The sequence below is a fragment of the Brienomyrus brachyistius genome, unplaced genomic scaffold, assembly GCF_023856365.1.
Source record: "Brienomyrus brachyistius isolate T26 unplaced genomic scaffold, BBRACH_0.4 scaffold33, whole genome shotgun sequence".
NCBI classification, from domain to species: Eukaryota; Metazoa; Chordata; class Actinopteri; order Osteoglossiformes; family Mormyridae; genus Brienomyrus; species Brienomyrus brachyistius.
This window is the reverse complement of record NW_026042308.1, coordinates 3,437,991-3,455,795: the sequence shown is the minus strand read 5'-3', so window position 1 is coordinate 3,455,795 and position 17,805 is coordinate 3,437,991. Positions and strand designations below refer to the sequence as shown.

The 17,805-nt window shown below is 45.8% G+C and overlaps 2 protein-coding genes across 2 annotated transcripts in view; both read left to right on the top strand.

Annotated features, from left to right (window-relative positions):
• The first annotated feature begins 6,292 nt into the window (after positions 1-6,292).
• On the top strand, positions 6,293-8,622 carry LOC125721421 (uncharacterized). The gene has a single exon (XM_048997325.1). The coding sequence runs from the start codon at positions 6,482-6,484 to the stop codon at positions 8,333-8,335; it is 1,854 nt and encodes a 617-aa protein (XP_048853282.1). The 5' UTR covers positions 6,293-6,481; the 3' UTR covers positions 8,336-8,622.
• Positions 8,623-16,450: 7,828 nt separating this feature from the next.
• Positions 16,451-17,805, top strand: part of LOC125721417 (NLR family CARD domain-containing protein 3-like) — a 39,635-nt gene continuing 38,280 nt past the window's right edge. Inside the window, exons 1-3 of the mRNA XM_048997312.1 lie at positions 16,451-16,473; positions 16,673-16,774; positions 17,304-17,417. Of these exons, the coding sequence (XP_048853269.1) occupies positions 16,713-16,774; positions 17,304-17,417 (176 nt within the window). The 5' untranslated portion in view covers positions 16,451-16,473; positions 16,673-16,712. The remainder of the gene's footprint in view (positions 16,474-16,672; positions 16,775-17,303; positions 17,418-17,805) is intronic.

Here is a 17,805-nt window from a genome sequence, read left to right as displayed (position 1 = left end):
AACCCCAAGCCCGCCCCGGATCTACCCAGCAGCAGCACGGCCACCAGGCTGGTAACCTACGTCCGCCGGCACAGACTCCCCCAGCAGCACCGCCTGCAGCCGCCAGAAGGACCCCACCCAAGAGCCACCAAAGCCCCACCCAGGCCAGGACCGCAGTCCCAGTGCCGAACCCCCCCAGCAACCCACCCCCAGGGAACCCCCAGACGCCCCGAGCCAATATGCCCCCCCATGCCAACGACAATGACCAAAGTGGGACAAAACCGTGACCCCCCACCCCCACTAGGTGATGGAGCTGATCAAAGGAGCACAGAGAGATTGATCTAGTGTGGCGGCAGAAGCTGTATCAAGACTAATATGGTTCAACAAACTGTCTCTATATTGGTTGATATTAAGATTATTTTTATTTTTCCAGTTCATAAGGACAGTCAGGGGCGGCATGGTGGTGCAGTGGTTAGCACTGTTGCCTCACACCTCTGGGACCCGCGTTCGAGTCTCCTCCTGGGTCACATGTGCAGAGTTTGCATGTTCTCCCCATGTCGTCGTGGGGTTTCCTCCGGGTACTCTGGTTTCCCCCCACAGTCCAAGAACATGCTGAGGCTAATTGAACTTGCTAAATTGCCCGTAGGTGTGCATGTGTGAGTGAATGGTGTGTGAGTGTGCCCTGCGATGGGCTGGCCCCCCATCCTGGGTTGTGGAGGCTCCGGACCCCCCGCAACCCAGTAGGATAAGCGGTTTGGAAAATGGATGGATGGATGGATAAGGACAGTCTTCTTAGCAATGCATAAGGCGGTGAAAGCCATGTGGGTTGTGTTAATCTCTGTAGTGACACGATCTAGGTCGCCCATGACTGAAGGAGAGGCTGGAATGGTACATTTCAGAAAGTGTCTTGTATATTTTAGGCAGTAATTTGGGGGTTTTGAGATTAAGGAATTCTGCCACACTTGGTGGTATTTGTAATTTGATTTGATTAGACCTTAATTTCTTTTTTACTATAGATTTAACTTTTTGATATTCTAAAAATCTATTCTTGTTAATCCCATATTGTTTAACTAATATGTCAAAGGGAATAAAGTCTATTCCTTCGAATATATGTTCCAAGTATTTAATACCTTTACAACTCCAATCTGGGAAGTTTATCATATTATTGTTTAGTAGTACATCAGGGTTGTTCCAGATGGGAGTACGTTTGCATGGGATTAATGAAGACTCAGTCGCTTTTAGAAACTCCCACCACGCTGTCAGAGAAGAGCTGATACTGATGCTTTTGAAGTATTCGTGTCGTTTAATGTTTGAGCTAATGAATGGTAGATCCGAAATCTTTATATTATTGCATAGTGCTTGTTCTACGTCTAGCCAAGGCTCATCTAAGAGGGTATGTTTTAACCACCCTGAGATGTTTTGGAGCCTGTTGGCTAAGAAATAGTGGTGAAAGTTAGGCAGATCTAGTCCTCCTTTGTCCTTAGTCCTTTGCAGTGTTTTTAAGCTAATACGTGGGGGGTTATCTTTCCAGAGGAATTTAGAGATGGTGGAGTCCAGAGATCTAAACCAGTCAGGTGGTGGTTTGCTCAGGATAATTTCAAATAAATAATTAATTCTTGGCAAAACCATCATTTTTATTGAGGCGACCCTTCCCATAAGTGATATGGGTAGGGACTTCCACCTAACCAGATCATCCTCTACTTTCTTTAAAAGTGGGATATGGTTTAGTTTAGTTAAATCTGCCAGCCTAGGTGAAACGTTAATACCTAAATATTTAATATCTCCAGACTGCAGTGGAGTGGGAGAATTATTCTGGAAGGAGCAATTAATTGGAGAACTGTAGATTTTAACCAATTTATCGAATAATCTGAGACTCTTGAGAAAGAGTTTATTAATATAATTACCTCAAAGAGAGTGCTTTGTTAATGCTGGAGAAAAAGTAACACATCATCCGCATAAAGACTTACCTTATGTTCTACATTCCTGCGTTTAATGCCTTTGATCACTATAGCCTGTCTAATTGCTGCTGCTAGTGGTTCAATAAAAATTGCAAATAGTGAGGGGGAGAGAGGGCATCCCTGCCTGGTGCCCTTCTTGAGACAGAAACTGGAGGATGTTTGGTCATTCGTCCTGACATATGCTGTTGGGGAACTATATAATATTTTTAACCAGTTTTTGAAAGAGTTTCCGAAACCAAATTTGCGTAAAGCTGCAAATAAAAAATTCCAGTTAACTCTATCAAATGCTTTTTCTGCATCTAGAGACAATATTGTAATTTGAAGGTTTTTATTGCATGAATAGTCTATCAGGTTAAGTAATCTTTGTGTATTTGTTGATGAGTGCCTCCCTTTTATGAAACCAGTCTGGTCAGGATGAATTATGAGAGGGGTTATCTTCTCTATTCTTTTTGAGAGAGCTTTGCAGATTATTTTAAGGTCAACGTTAATAAGGGATATTGGACGATAGCTGGTAGGCAATGTAGGGTCTTTGCCTGGTTTTAGCAAGAGACTAATGTTAGCGAATTCATATTTGGTGGTAGCCTACCATTTTCCCTGGTTTCTTGCAACATTCTGTATAATGTTGGTGCCAGAATTGTCCAGAATTCTTTATAGAATTCTGCTGGAAATCCATCTGGACCTGGCACCTTTTTATTGGGCATACCGTTCAGGGCTTCCTGGAGTTCATCTGGAGTCAGCGGAGAGTCCAGTGCCATCGCTTGATTGTCTGATAATTTCGGAAGGGTTATACTATCAAGAAACTGATCAATTTCGTCTTTAGATGGGTTTATCTGTGGTGAATATAAAGATTTGTAAAAGTCCCTGAAAGTGTTGCTTATTCTGTCAGGATCATATACTGTATCCCCAGTTGAGTCTTTAACAGCACATATAGCTGTTTTTTCTTATTTATTTTTAACTGATTAGCTAAAAATTTACCTGATTTGTTACCATGTTCATAATTTTGTCAGCGAAGCCTTTGTGCTAAGAATTGAGTTTTTTTATTAATAATTTCATTTAATTCTAGTTTTGCTTTACGTATTTTATTCAGCATTTCCTGTTCCTGGGATGATACACAGGCTTCTTCTAAGGATTTGATGGTTTCTTCTAATTCCTGGATACACTTGTTTTCTTTTTTCTTTTTATGTGATGAGAATGAGATTATTTTACCTCTCATCACAGCTTTGCCTGCTTCCCAGAGAACAGATGCTGATGTTCCAGGCAGGTCATTATAGTCTAAATATAAAGCCCACTCTTTTTTAAAATAGTTAATAAAGTCTCCATCTTTAAGCAATGATGTATTAAATCTCCAGTTTCTACTTGGTGGAATGGCCTTCCTATTTATTAGGGTTAAAGAAACAGGATCATGATGGCTGACAGCTATAGGGTGTATCTCTGTGTCTGAAATGTCACTCAGCAGTGAGCTACTGACTAGGAAATAATCCAGACGAGAGTAAGAGTGATGGACATGTGAGAAGAAAGTATATTCCCTAGGGGTGGGGTGAAGAGAACGCCATGCATCGCAAAGTCCGTAGTCGCTCATGTACTGTTTAACTATATTTGTGGATTCCCAATTGCGCTGAGCAGCTGTACTGAGCCTGTCCATTTCTTTATCTAGTCCAAAGTTGAGGTCGCCCCCCAGAACAAGTGCGCAATCTAGGTGTTCAGAGAGTGCGGTAAAGAAAACGTGGAAGAATGAGGGGTTATCAACATTTGTACCATATACTGTACTATATACATATACTAACAATATACAACTTTTTGTTAAGTATAGATAATTTAATGATTATAAATCTACCCTCTGGATCTATAACTGTGAAACTGACATTTGCACATGCAAATGAATGAGGTATAAGCGAGCGTGTACGCGCTTGTGTGTGTGTGTGTCCTATGTGTCTGTGTGCGCTATGAGGTCGGAGTGGTTTCGGATTGGGAACAGAACTCTGCGTCGCTCCAGGATCTCTTTGGGGAACTGGTCGTTTACGCCGAAGTCCGATCCTTTCAGCTCCCTGCCGTGGCTCTTCACCTGCTCCTTCTGCTTAAAATGTCCAAATTTAGCCACAATAGGATGCGGTCTCAGTGCACCAGGCCTCTTGGCTCCCAGCCGATGGACTCTCTCAAAGCAGATGTTTTTCAGGTGGGTCTTCATAAAGGTTTTAACAGTAACTTCTGCGTCCTCTTCGGCAGATTCCGAGATGCCTGAAAACACCAGGTTATCGCTCATGTTACGGGCCTGTAGATCGATGACAGTCTCTTTCGTTTTTTATTTTCTTCATTTAGATGGGTCACATTTTCAGTTAGAGACTTAACCGTTTTCAGCAGAGAGTTTCCACCTGCTGCTGGCTGAACTCCAAAGATTCCCTCAGGGATTTGAATTCCTGATGTAGAATCTCGACCAGAGCCAACCTCGCGTTGAAGCTGGACAATCGCTTGTCGATTGAATCCAGGATGTCGGCAAAGTCTTTACCAGTCGGCGATACTGTGCCAGGGGAGTCTGCCGGGCGACTTCTTTTGGAGGACGGCGTCTCGCTTTTGGCTGGAGAAGATGCATCTGCGTTCTACTTCATGACTATAATGTCGAAGTACCAGTCGATGTATTCCTGAAGAGATTCCAAATTCCCCTTGCTGTCCTCACTGTTCATTCCGATTTTCCACCAAGTCTCCGGCGTCTGACGTCACCTACAGCATTTCTTTTTGCTTTAACAAAACGATCCTTATACATATTAAGAAAAAATGTTAACTACAGTACATTGTATATATGCCTGGTGATTTTTGATTGAGTTTGATTATCAAACTCTAAAGGTCAGTCCTTGGGGTGTGCACTTGTGTGCGTGTCTGGGGTTTTGTGTGTGTGTGTGTGTGTCTGTGTGTGTGCGTGTGTGTCTGTGTGTGTGTCTGTGTGTGCGTCTGTGTGTGTGTGTGTCTGTGTGTGTGTCTGTGTGTGTGTGTGTCTGTGTGTGTGTGTCTGTGTGTGTGTGTCTGTGCCTGTGTGTGTGCGTGTGTGTCTGTATGTGTGTGTCTGTGTGTGTGCGTGTGTGTGTGTCTGTGCCTGTGTGTCTGTGTGTGTCTGTGTGTGTGCATGTGTGTCTGTGCCTGTGTCCTGGGGGTCAGACTGGAGAACCTGGCGGAGGTGTCTGAGAGGAGAATGCTGAAAAAGCTTCTCAGCATCATGGACAACCCCTCCCACCCCATGCATGCAGCCATGATGGGTCATCAGAGCTCCCACAGCAAAAGACTAACTGCCTGCAAATGCAGAACCGAACGACACAGGAAATCCTTTCTACCTGTGGCAATAAGACTGTATAACTCTTCCTCATTTTGTAGGTGATTTTTTCAGAATCTGTCATTAATCCTTATTTGGATTGTGCAATATTACACGTCTGTTTGGTATTGAATGTTTGTTCTATCCCATCATCACATGCTGCTATCTCAATTATTCAAGGCACTACACTAAGACACTTTTCATTACCACATGCACTAATAATCTGTTATTTTATATTTGTTATAGCTTAGTTACAGTTTTTTTTTTTTTACTTTGTACAGAGTATGAGTATTTAGGAGTATTTATATAGTTATAATACAAAGTATTACTCATAGTTATTTGCACTATTATTTTCTTTACCTTACCTTTATTCCTATTGTTGCACTGAGCATGTAAAGGACAAAAGAATTTCCTTCGGGATAAATAAAGTTTTTTCTTATCTTATCTTATCTGTGCGTGTGTGTGTGTGTGTGCGTGTGTCTGTGTGTGTGTGTGTGCGTGTGTCTGTGTGTGCGTGTGTCTGTGTGTGCGTGCGCTCGCATGAGTGTGAACAAACATTTACTGAAAAAGCTTGTTTATTAAAATAACTAAGGCATTATTCTACCAAAGTTTTAAAATGTTTTTAATGTATGTCACTACTGTAAATACCGGGCACTAGTTCCTATAGCTAATACATGTAATTAAATAAACCGGGTGCGACTTATTTAAAATAAACTAACAAAATACAGCTAAAATATTTTTGATGCTGGTTGCTAAATGCCGCTCACTACACAGCAAATGTGCCAGTGTTACATTAACACTGCATGGTGTTTATTTAGGTCCAGTGTTATCTTTCACACTTTACAGAGTGCCTTGCGTGTTGTTTTTACAGTGTTAAACCTTATTAACTCAAATAGTGTTCAATTTACACCATAGGGTGTTACTGTAAGTCACTGAGTCTCCACCTCCACATATCTGCCCCATTTTAATATGCGCACAAGAAGTCATGAGGACCAGAAGAGCCGTCCCACATTTACCCACCATCATGAGAGAGACTCTGACCAAGAAGGACCTTACTGTGATGCCCGGCTCGTCCGCTCCTCGTGTGTGCCACGCCCCCTGATTACCCATGTGTGATTCCCTAATTGTCTCCTGCTGTGTCCGATTATTTTGAGTTAGTCATGTCCTATTTATATCCTGGTCTTGCCTGTTACCCTCGTTCGTCATTGCTTGACTCTTGTGCGTTAGTTGGTCTCCCGTAGTTTCCATGTTCCCAGTGTTCCTTTCCCTTAATAAACCCCCGATCTCCCCGATCCTGCCGCGTCTGCCTGATTTTTGGCCAACCGCCCGCACGATCGCCTGTTCGTCCGAACCGGATCGTGACAGAATGACGAACCGAAAAAAGAAGAGGAAGCAGGGGAGAAAGAGGACCCCTGAGGAGTTCATCAGTCTGGGTTCCTGCTCGCTCTCCCACCCGTGGACCCCTTTCGAGAGCGAGAAGGAGGAGCTACTCCAGAGCCCCGAGGACGAACCGCTCCGTTTCGGAGCTTGTTCTCTGGCCAGGTTCTGGGACTGCAGCGACGACGAGGAGGAGAGGCAAGTCCAATTCCCGGACCTCAAGCCCTTGTCCCCGGATCAGCCACCGCCCCTCGAGCGGTATAATTACCGGCCCGAGAGACTACAGCATTGGGGAGGGATTCGAGCGGTCAGAGACTCAGTCCCGCGTGTGCCCCGCTTCCCAAGGGAGGCAGGGATCGTCTCTCCTTCAGCGGACTTACCAGTCCCGCCTGTAGAGGCAAAAGCCCCTGAGGAGCTCTCCTCGCCTCTGTTAGAATGCAGAGAGCAGTTGGCACGCTCTCTGCATTCCAGGCGACCGCCGCCTGCGCGGCTCGCGGCGCCCGCCCCCCTGCAACCTGCGCAGCCGGAGCAGTCCTCGCTACTGCCCGTGCAGACGGCGCAGCTTCCTCAGCCCGCGACACCTGCACAGGTGCCGCCGCTAGATCCTGCGGCTACCGTGCTGGGGCTGTCGCCAGTACCCGCGGTTCATGCGCTGGGACAGCCACCTCCGCTGCCTGCGCGACCGACGGGCCGTCCGACTCCAGCGGTTAAGCACCCGCCTGTGCTTAGGGCTCCCGCTGTCGAGTCGTCCTGTCTGCCTGCAGTTCCCGCGCCCACGTCTGGGGCGTTCCCGTCACCTGCAGCTTCTGTGCCCTCGCCTGAGTCTTCCTGTCTGCCTGCAGTTCCCGCGCACACGTCTGGGGTGTTCCTGCCATCTGCGCTGCCGCCTGCGCAGCCGCCTGCGCAGCCAGCGCAGCCTCCTCTGCAGCCGCCTGCTGCAGCTCCCGGGCAGGCGCCCCCTCTGCAGCCGCCTGCTGCAGCTCCCGGGCAGGCGCCCCCTCTGCAGCCACCTGCTGCAGCTCCCGGGCAGGCGCCCCCTCTGCAGCCAGCTCCTGTTCCTGACCGCGCTCCAGTTCCTGACCGCGCTCCAGTTCCTGACCGCGCTCCAGTTCCTGACCTCGCTCCAGTTCCTGCAAAGGCGCCCCCACAGCAGCAACCTACAGCTCCCGGGCAGGCGCCCCCACTGCAGCCGCCTGCTGCAGCTCCCGGGCAGGCGCCCCCACTGCAGCCGCCTGCTGCAGCTCCCGGGCAGGCGCCCCCACTGCAGCCGCCTGCTGCAGCTCCCGGGCAGGCGCCCCCACTGCAGCCGCCTGCTGCAGCTCCCGGGCAGGCGCCCCCACTGCAGCCACCTGCAGCTCCTGTCCCTGACTGCGCTCCTGTCCCTGACTGCGCTCCTGTCCCTGACCGCCCTGCTGCAGCAGCTCCAGAGGCGCCCCCTCCGCCTGCAGCAGCTCCAGAGGCGCCCCCCTCCGCCTGCAGCAGCTCCAGAGGCGCCCCCTCCGCCTGCAGCAGCTCCAGAGGCGCCCCCTCCGCCTGCAGCAGCTCCAGAGGCGCCCCCTCCGCCTGCAGCAGCTCCAGTCCCTGTCCTAGTCCCCGAGGTGGTCCCGGACAACTCCATCTTGGTTCCTCCCTCTTCGGAAGTGGAGGAGCTAGAATGGGACCCCTCGGGGACAGAACTCGTAACCCCTTGTCCCTCGCCCCGGCGACATCGACCCCGAACTAGGGTCGGCCTGTCTGTGTCCCGCAGGGGAAGGGGACACAGACGCAGGGCTGGGGTCCCGCCCGCCCTGCCCCCTGGCTCGCCCTCCCTCGCCTGCGCTCTGGCTCGGCTGGCGCCTGCGGGTCCTGGCCCTCCGGGTCGGCTGTCGCCTGCGGGTCCCTCTCCAGTGCCTCGTCGCCCCGCCTCGCTCCCCTCTCCAGAGCCTGGTCGGTCGCCTGCGGGCTCCCCGACGGCGGCTCCTCGGTTGCCTGCGGGGCCTCTACCTCCGGCCCTCCCCCGGACGTCGCCGCCTGCTGCAGCTCCCCCCTCCTACGGGCCTTCGCCGTGGGCCCCTCCAGCTCCCTCGTCGCCTTCCCCGGTGCTCCCTCCTGCTCCCTCCCTGGCCCCTCCGCGGGTCCCTCGCCCTGCCTCCTCGGCCCCTCCGGGGTCCCCTCCGGCTCCGGCCTCCCGGCCGCCTGCGGCCCCTCCGGCTGCTTCCCGTCGCCCGCTTCGGCTCCCTCGGGCTCCCCTTGGTACCCCCTCCTTCTCGCCCTGTGCCCCTGCCTTTGTCCCTCCTGTCTTTGTCCCGCCGTCCTCTGTTCCTGGTCCCTTTGTTCTGCCCCGCTCCGTTCCTCGTTTCCCTACGTTCCCTTCCGTCACTCCCACTCCTTTTGTTCCGCCTGTTCCCTCTGTTCCGCCCTTTCTGGTCTGTCTCTCTGCGTTCCCTGCCCTTTGTCACGTCCTGTCGTACGTCCTGTCTCTCGCCGTGTTTTGTTCTTCGGTCCTGTTTCCCGTCCTTCGTTGATTTTGTTCTTCAGTTCCTGGTCCTGTTTCCCTCGTCCCGTTCGTCGCCTTCTCCGGGGCGCGCCCGGTGCAGCGCGCCTTTGGGGGGGGGCTCTGTGATGCCCGGCTCGTCCGCTCCTCGTGTGTGCCACGCCCCCTGATTACCCATGTGTGATTCCCTAATTGTCTCCTGCTGTGTCCGATTATTTTGAGTTAGTCATGTCCTATTTATATCCTGGTCTTGCCTGTTACCCTCGTTCGTCATTGCTTGACTCTTGTGCGTTAGTTGGTCTCCCGTAGTTTCCATGTTCCCAGTGTTCCTTTCCCTTAATAAACCCCCGATCTCCCCGATCCTGCCGCGTCTGCCTGATTTTTGGCCAACCGCCCGCACGATCGCCTGTTCGTCCGAACCGGATCGTGACACTTACAGCTGTTTCTTGGTTTATATTGAAGGTTTGCTGGCTCAGTTCTGGCTGATCCTGAAGGTTAGAGAGCTGTGGTGCTGGTGGGTTTATAGTATGTTGGTGTGAAGTCAGCAAAAATCTCTTGGAAACCGACAGCACACGTTTCCAGAGTGGTATATGTTTTAATGGGGTGGGGGTGTATTTGATTGCCAGTCCTGCTCTTGAATGTTTAGCATATGTGGAAAGGTGTTAGGACAGTTGTGATGCCCTTTTCTGTGCAGCTCCTGGTATGGTGTGAACCTATATAGACACCATGCAGTGTTAATTTAACACTGGCACATTTGCTGTGTACTTTTAATAAGTCAACTATTTAGCAGAGCTGGGCAGCTTTATAGCTATTCAGAGTTTCTGTCAGTTTTTGAAATCCCAATAAGCGCTAAAGTTTGCCATTGTTTTTGATACAATCCCTGATGGAGTAGTTATGTTGTTGAAGAATTTTGTTCCATCTATGGATCCTGTTGAATCTGCTGTTGGTAAGGTGTGTTTTTCTATACATGCTTTTCAAGAAATAATAGTTAAAAAATCAGGACATTCTTTACCCAAAACTACACCTTCGTTCCATATGTTGTTTCATACTGGAATGGCATAGTGGATAATATACCTTGGAAAAATGTGTGGACTTTACCATGTAAGTTTTTATTAACAAGTAATGTAGAAGTCACCTTTAAATTGTCACATAAAGTTTATCCGTCCAAATATTTTCAATCTAAAAGGATGAGAGAGATTGACACCAGCTGTTCTTTCTGTGAATGTGACTGCAAAACTAATGTTCGTTTATTTTGGTCTTGCCCTTTTTCTGAAAAATTCTACTCTGATATGCTTAACATGATACAAACAAATGTATGTCATAATTTTCAGTTTTCTTGTAAAGATGTTTTTGCGGGTTTTTGTGACTGGAAGAATACATGTCACGATCGCCGTCGGGCGAGCAGGGAGCGGAGAATACGGAACTCCGGCGTATTAGGTAGAACAAACAGACGAGGCGGAGCACGACGTCAATGACGGAACTGGGGATACGTACTCTGATGTGGACTTAAATACACAGGACTGAATGAAACAAGAAGAAACATCTGATAACGTCGGGGTTCCATATGAGGTTAACGAGGGGGCGTGGCACACAGGAGGGTCGTACGAGCCGGGCGCGACAATACAGATAAATTTAATACTACTAATTTAATATTCATAAATGTAAATACAATAAATCTAACCTATTTTTCCTTGTTCACAAATTAGACCTAATAAATTATATTAATCTAATCAGAAAGTCTAAAAATAAAAAACAATCAGAACTGTATCCTGATTTGATGCGTTTTTACCTGATGTATAGACATAGTGCTAAAATGTTCTGTCATATTTGGTACTGAGATGGTATCTTTTACTTTGTAATAACTCTGTCTGAATATCATTTTTTGTTTTTGTTTTGTTTAATGTTCTGTCTGTAAAATATATTACCTGTACTTGTTGAGTATTGGAATTTTTTTTTTTAAGTGTGATTCAAGTGTTTAGTTTGACCTTTACTTCGCTACACCAGTTAATATATTTTCATGAAATTATAAAATTACACAGTTTTGTCTTTGACCCCCCCCCCCCCCAATAGCTTGGATTCCCCCATTTCTAAATTTCTCAAATTGCCACTGTTAATGATTTAAGTGTTACTGCAGTAGTGATGGGAATTCCGGCTCTTTTAAGAGATCCGGCTCTTTCGGCTCCCAAGTGGCTCTTCAGATTTTTTTGGTGCTTAAATGAATTTATTACCAAAAATAATGTAAAATTATTAGTGAAATGAATTACTATGGGGCGGCATGGTGGTGCAGTGGTTAGCACTGTCGCCTCACACCTTTGGGTCCCAGGTTCAAGTCTCTGCCTGGGTCACATGTGTGTGGAACGTTTTGCCCAGGGGCCCACACAACCCATAATCCGTCCCTGCTGGCCCCCCATCCTATGTTGTTTCCTGCCTCGTGCCCATTGTTTCCAGGATAGACTCCGGACCCCCTGCGACCCAGTAGGATAAGTGGTTTGGAAAATGGATGGATGGATGGAATTACTATGGTTGGAAATCGCATGCAATCATTTTAGCCAATTCCTCATCAGTTGTTTTCTGTTTTACTGGAGTCATAGCTTTTTGCACAAACTGTCTCATAGAGCTCTAGGTTGTAGGTCTAGGTGGTTGTGGTGCTGTACTGGATGACGGTGTAGACATTGACAAACTGGCACTTTCAACAGTTGCAGTAGACAAACTGTCACTTTCATTAGTAGCAGGTTCATTTGCTTGCCTGTTTACTTCCCACTGCACTGATGGATGTACAGTTCTCATGTTGCACCTTGCACGCTCTACACTCTGCCTTTGTATTATCAATGTAATTGAAATGTATCCAAATTTTACTCCGTTTCCTGCAGTCATTCATTTTGTCGCACGCGTCTCCTTCCCTCCTGTTTCTCTGTCTTGTGCGTGTGATTGCTGTATTTGTCTATGGGTGCGTTCGACTTCACGCAGCTATTTACGGCACTGGCTTAAAGCAATACATCATGGTTAGATTTCTTTTTGTCCAACTTCGGCCGGCGCTGCAAAACGTCACCATGTCACATGGTACAAAAACTTCACGAGAGCAAGACGACTTAAGACTTAAGCCCAAGTCGAACGCATCCTGTAGCATCGCCCCTCCCCTTCTTGCTCAGAGCTCAACCGCATCGTGCGGTTGACCAATCCGTGCGCCTTGAAAAAAAAATAAAGAAAGAAAAAAAGCGGCTCTGACTCCGGCTCACAGGCAGGAGCCGGCTCCGATCGTCCACTTCAAAGAGCCGGCTCCGAGAGCCGTTTCGTTCGCGACCGACACATCACTATACTGCAGTACCCGCTTTTAACACGCACGATCATCCTGAATCTGTGTTATAAGGCCACTTAAAAAAAAATGGTTCTCGTCCTTTTTACAAATTTTGATTGACTGTTTGGACTTTCAAATATGTAAGAAAAAACATATTTGAAAATACATACCGAAGAGAGCAGACCTACTTAGTACGCCTCCTCAGTTCTTCCAGTTTGTTTCGTTTCAAATATATTAAATGTAAGAAAATACAAGAATGTAAATTCCTTGATCCATGTGTATCTCATAAATAAAAATGATACTATTTGAAACCAATATTCTGTTTGTCATTCCCATTCTAAATGAACAACCAAGATTTTAAAATATATATCTAGAAAGAAAGTGTATTAGAACATGTTAAAACACGAGGAATTTACAAAATACAGGAACCTGAATGGTTGAACAAGGAAATGCAACTCTACAAACAAGTACTTAAGAACATGTACCACATCACTACCCCAGATTTAAATCTTTGCACCAGCCCATCTCAGGTAGAGACAAATTTAGGTTTATGAAACCATTCCAAGACTAGGATTACACAATGTGGATCAATCGTCGATGTGGAATGCGCGGGAAATTCAAATTTCGTCATTCTTGGGCATTTTCCATGCGATTTTTACGAAAAGAAAAAAAAAATAAAAAATTCGGGTCAGAGGCATTTCGGCGGGTCGGGAGGGGACGAGAACCATTTTTTTATTTTTTTTAAGTGGCCTAACCGAATTACGGTTATTGTTACTAATAGATGTGGACCCCTTGTTAGTTTCCCATATGCTAAATATTGTGTTCAATGTTATTATTTTGCACTGTTATTTGCATTGTTCATCTCTTGTGATAGTGTAACGTACTGCGTGGCTGATGGGTTTAGGGCAGGGACAACTGTGGTGCGATTCAGGCAGGCAGGGTAACAGGAGCGGAGCACACACAGGCACTTTGGCCAGCTCGCGGGGGGGTCCACCGAGTGGAGTGCAAAGAGCGCATGCGTCATGCAGAGCACTCGACCAGGATCGCAGCGTACAGTCCTGTTTAACAAGCGGGTTTTTGTGCTTGTGTTTCAGGTGAGCGAAACTGTTCAAAAGAAGGGGCAAAGTGAAACTTACTGTGTGATACTCACGTAACTGTTTTAGGATAAATGTAAATCGATCAGAACAGTTACGAATGAGTAATACAGAAATATTAATGAATATCAGTAAGGGAAAACCTGTAGCTACTCAGACCATACAGTTGTACGAGCTCGCCCGAACATTATCAGTGTGCGTATTGAGGAAAGTAAATTGTGGGATTATTGATTGTTTATATGTATAAGAACGAATGTGTTTATCTGTGTGTTAAGTAGTTGTTTCGAAGCGAATCGACATAAATGTTTAAAAGTAATTGTATGTGTAAAAATGGAATGAGCGCGAGTGGAGTGCAAAGAACGCATGCGTCATGCAGAGCACTCGACAAGGATCGCCGCATACAGTCCTGTTTAACAAGCGGGTTTTTGTGCTTGTGTTTCAGTGTTTTTCCGGTGAAGTAAAAATCATCACATTATTGAAAAAGAACCCTATGCATGCCTGTAATTTATTCACCTTGTCCAAGTGTGCAACATAGACACATAGATAATATCCCCCCAAAACCCTACGAAGTGCCGCTGAGTCCGTGTCCATTTTTTGCATGAGACTGAGCTGATCATTTCCTGCCTGTAAACGAAAGTGAAATTAAGTGTCGACATTTTAAAGGCAGAGTCGCCATTTTATCAAGAAACATTTTATCAAGATTCTGGAGTAATGTAAAGATATTCTATGTTTCAAGGTAAGATTAAATTAATAATAAAATTGATATGTTTAACACAGCCTACATATACAGCGGAATTTAAAAATTTCAATATAATTAAACATTAAATATACGTCCGTACAGCACAGTAGGTACGTGTATCAGAAGATTTTTCAAAGATCTTGCCTGAAGAGTTTTCAAATTAACATCAATAATATTTAATTACTTGCGCTCAGCCATGAGTTCGCCTAATATACTGTGCTGCGTAACTATGGACCGGGACGTAGGCTGTAATATTTTGAAGCTATATTAAGTTTTTCTTTTATTAAGTGTTGGGGATTAATGCCAGTGTGCCGAAACATCCGGGTTAAACTCTATGCTTAACATTTTATTAAATCAAAGGTTTTACTACGGATCTGTTCTCTGTTCTCCAATCTGAAATGTGCTGATCTTAATTGTAGTCATACTTTGCAGTCGTATTTAAACTGTTTAATGCAAATAGTACGCAAGTCTGATTTTAATAATTGGTAAAGAATAAGTCAAACGCAACCCACAGCGCAGCTGAATGACAGAAGGTGGTGTCACTTACTCCGCCAAACCGTGAGTAGTGGAGCCGACCAATCACAACAAATCATTAACAGTAATAAGCTAGAAAGAGATCTCTCAATGGAGGAAATTGATGATTTTATATCGTCCAAGGCGTTTAGAGATTTTTCAATACCATCGATACGAGCCAAAATTCGGTCCAGCACAGAATCGGCGCCGCCCGCAATAGAATGGGAGTCGTCGTCTGCCTGACAAGCGGATACTTGTAGAGCTGATTAATTTTTTTTCTTGTCAGTGTGAGAACGAGTTGAGGAAAAAAATGGGAACATCTTTGTGACTTCGACATGGTTAAAGTATATTCGGAACTGTTGTAATAGCGATTTGGACTTGTCATACTTTTAGGTCCCTTGGAAATCAGTCTCAGAATCAGAATCGGGTTTATTGGCCAAGTATGTGAGCGAACACATACAAGGAATTAGATTCCGGTCGATGGTCTCAAGCACTACAGTGTAAAAACAACAATCTACAATATGAATATGTATTATGGATTTATATTTATAAATATAAAGGTAAATGTAAAAAAAATGTATAAAAGTTATTTGTACGTATAATATGTTTATACTATTTATAAATGTAAATATATTTATGGATACTGTGTATATATATATATATATATATATGTGTACGTATATACATACACACACATATATACATAAAGTGTGTAAATGAACAATACGATATAGTAAGCAACGTAAATCTTATATACAGAAAATACAAATATTACAGAAATATATCCCACAGACTGTACATACAGTGCAGTTGCAGTGCTGTAGGTGTTTAGCAGTGTGACAGATCAGCTGTTTAGGAGGGAGATGGCGAGGGGAGAGAAGCTGTTCCTGTGTCGGGTGTCCTGGTCTGCAGGCTTCTATATCGTCTGCCAGAGGGCATCAGGTCAGAGAGTCTGTGTCCAGGCTGTGTGGGATCTGTGATTATTTTCCTGGGTCTTGAGAGATCTGAGATACTTAATCTCCTCCACTTGGAGAAGTACCTCCTCCCCGACCCAGAGAGCACTCCACCCTTTTCCGACTGAGGACCATGGTCTCGGATTTGGAGGTGCTGATCCTCATCCCAGCCGCTTCACACTTGGCTGCGAACTGCTCCAGTGAGAGCCGAAGGTCACAGTCCAGTGAAGCCAACTGAACCACATCATCTGCAAAAAGCAGAGACCCAATCCTGAGGTCACCAAACCCTCAGTGCCCTGGCTGTGCCTAGAAATTCCATCCATAAGTCTAGTCAGAACCTCACAGCCTCACTCACCAGCTCAGGCTTCTTCTCCACCAGAGAGATGACATTCCATGTCCCTAGAGCCAACTTCTGCAGCTGAGGATCCCAGTGAAATTCCCCGCCTTCGACCACTGCCCAATTCACACTGCACCCGACCCCTTTGGCCCCTCCTACAGGTGATGAGCCCACTGGAGGGGGAGCCTATGTGCCTTCTTCAGGCTGTGCCCGACCAGGCCCCATGGGTGCAGGCCTGGCTGTGGGGGGGGGAAGGGAGGGCCCGGTGACCCACATCCGGGGGAGGGAAACCGTGAATCTATGTTTTTCCTCATCATAAGGGGTCTAATGAGCTGCAGTTCGTCTGGTTCCTCACCCAGGACCTGTTTGCCTTCGGTGACCCTACCAGGGGCATAAAGCCCTGGGCAGCTTAGCTCCTGGGATCACTGGAACACGCAAACCCCTCCACCACCATAAGGTGTCATCTCCAGGAGAGGATGTTTATACATATAATTATTTATAAAAAATGTGGCATTGAAAGTTTGCATTAAACCTCTTTACTATGTGTAATTCTACACATGGAACATAACAGAATGGAGACACAATTCATCAGTTTGATGTAAAAATACTGAGTACTGGATATTGTGTATTTATCTACTTACCATTCATGTTCACAGAGGCCCCAGCAGGAATCATCTGGTCTGGATCAGCATAAAAATGAATGGATCTGCTTCTGAAAAGCGCCCCCCTGTGGAGTGTAAGAGAAAGAGCCCTGAGAGGTAACAGTGTTACAGCCCACTAGCATGCATGTCTCTCTGGGTCTATAGTCAGGCCAGAACATAAAAGTAAACTGGGCTCCTAGCTAGGGCTGGTCAGTGGGCAGCACTTTAATATGTGTAGCTTAATAAAAAGACCTCGCCATCTTCTGTCTTCACCGTCTTCTTCCACAATTAACCAGTTCTTTTATTCTAGAGGCGAGTAACAGACCATCCCTCCTATACAAAATGGGCACATAACAAAACTAAACAAACAAACAAAAACATATATAAACAGGTAAAAAGGAACATCAGTCTAGTCTAGTTATGGAGGTTTTTAATGGTCATACTAAAAGTTTCATATAATATTAAAATTTTTGATGAGATAATTTCCTTAAAAGCTGACTGTAAATAAGTCTGTTTACATGAAGAGCTTCACAGCATATCAAAGTACATGAAGGCAGAGCAGAAGGCTAAACAGCAGTGTGATGCCGTCCCCATTGTATGAATTATATTTATACCATGAGGGTTTGTTTCCTCTCGCTGCCCACAGTGTCCTGATGGAGAGAGCAGACTCCCCTGTACCTAGCTGTGTTTCCCTGAAGAGTGACAGGTCAATGGGCCCCCCACTCAACTTCAGAGAGGGACCTTTTCCTACAGATCAAAGGTAAATGTGCATTTAAACAAACACTGTTAATGACATTCAGACTCTCAGTCAAATGGCACAGAGACTCATACAAGCTATGAGGAAATAACATATTTATAATGAATGCACCAATTTTTACCTTTAACAGATTCCATCACCTTGAGAATTTAAACAAAAGTTTTGTCTGTATTCTATATAAATAACATCTGAGGTAAATGGATGAGGATTACTGTAAAACCTGACTTTCTGCGAGCTGGAATTGGAAATTATTTAATTGCAAAGTGGATTTTTAATTTCAGTCCTCAGCACAGAGCTGGAAAAAACTGGTTTGCCTGTTTCCCCCCTGCATGTCCATTAAAGAATGACTCGACAATAGATTGTCAACATGCGAGATGGATGTTTTAATAAA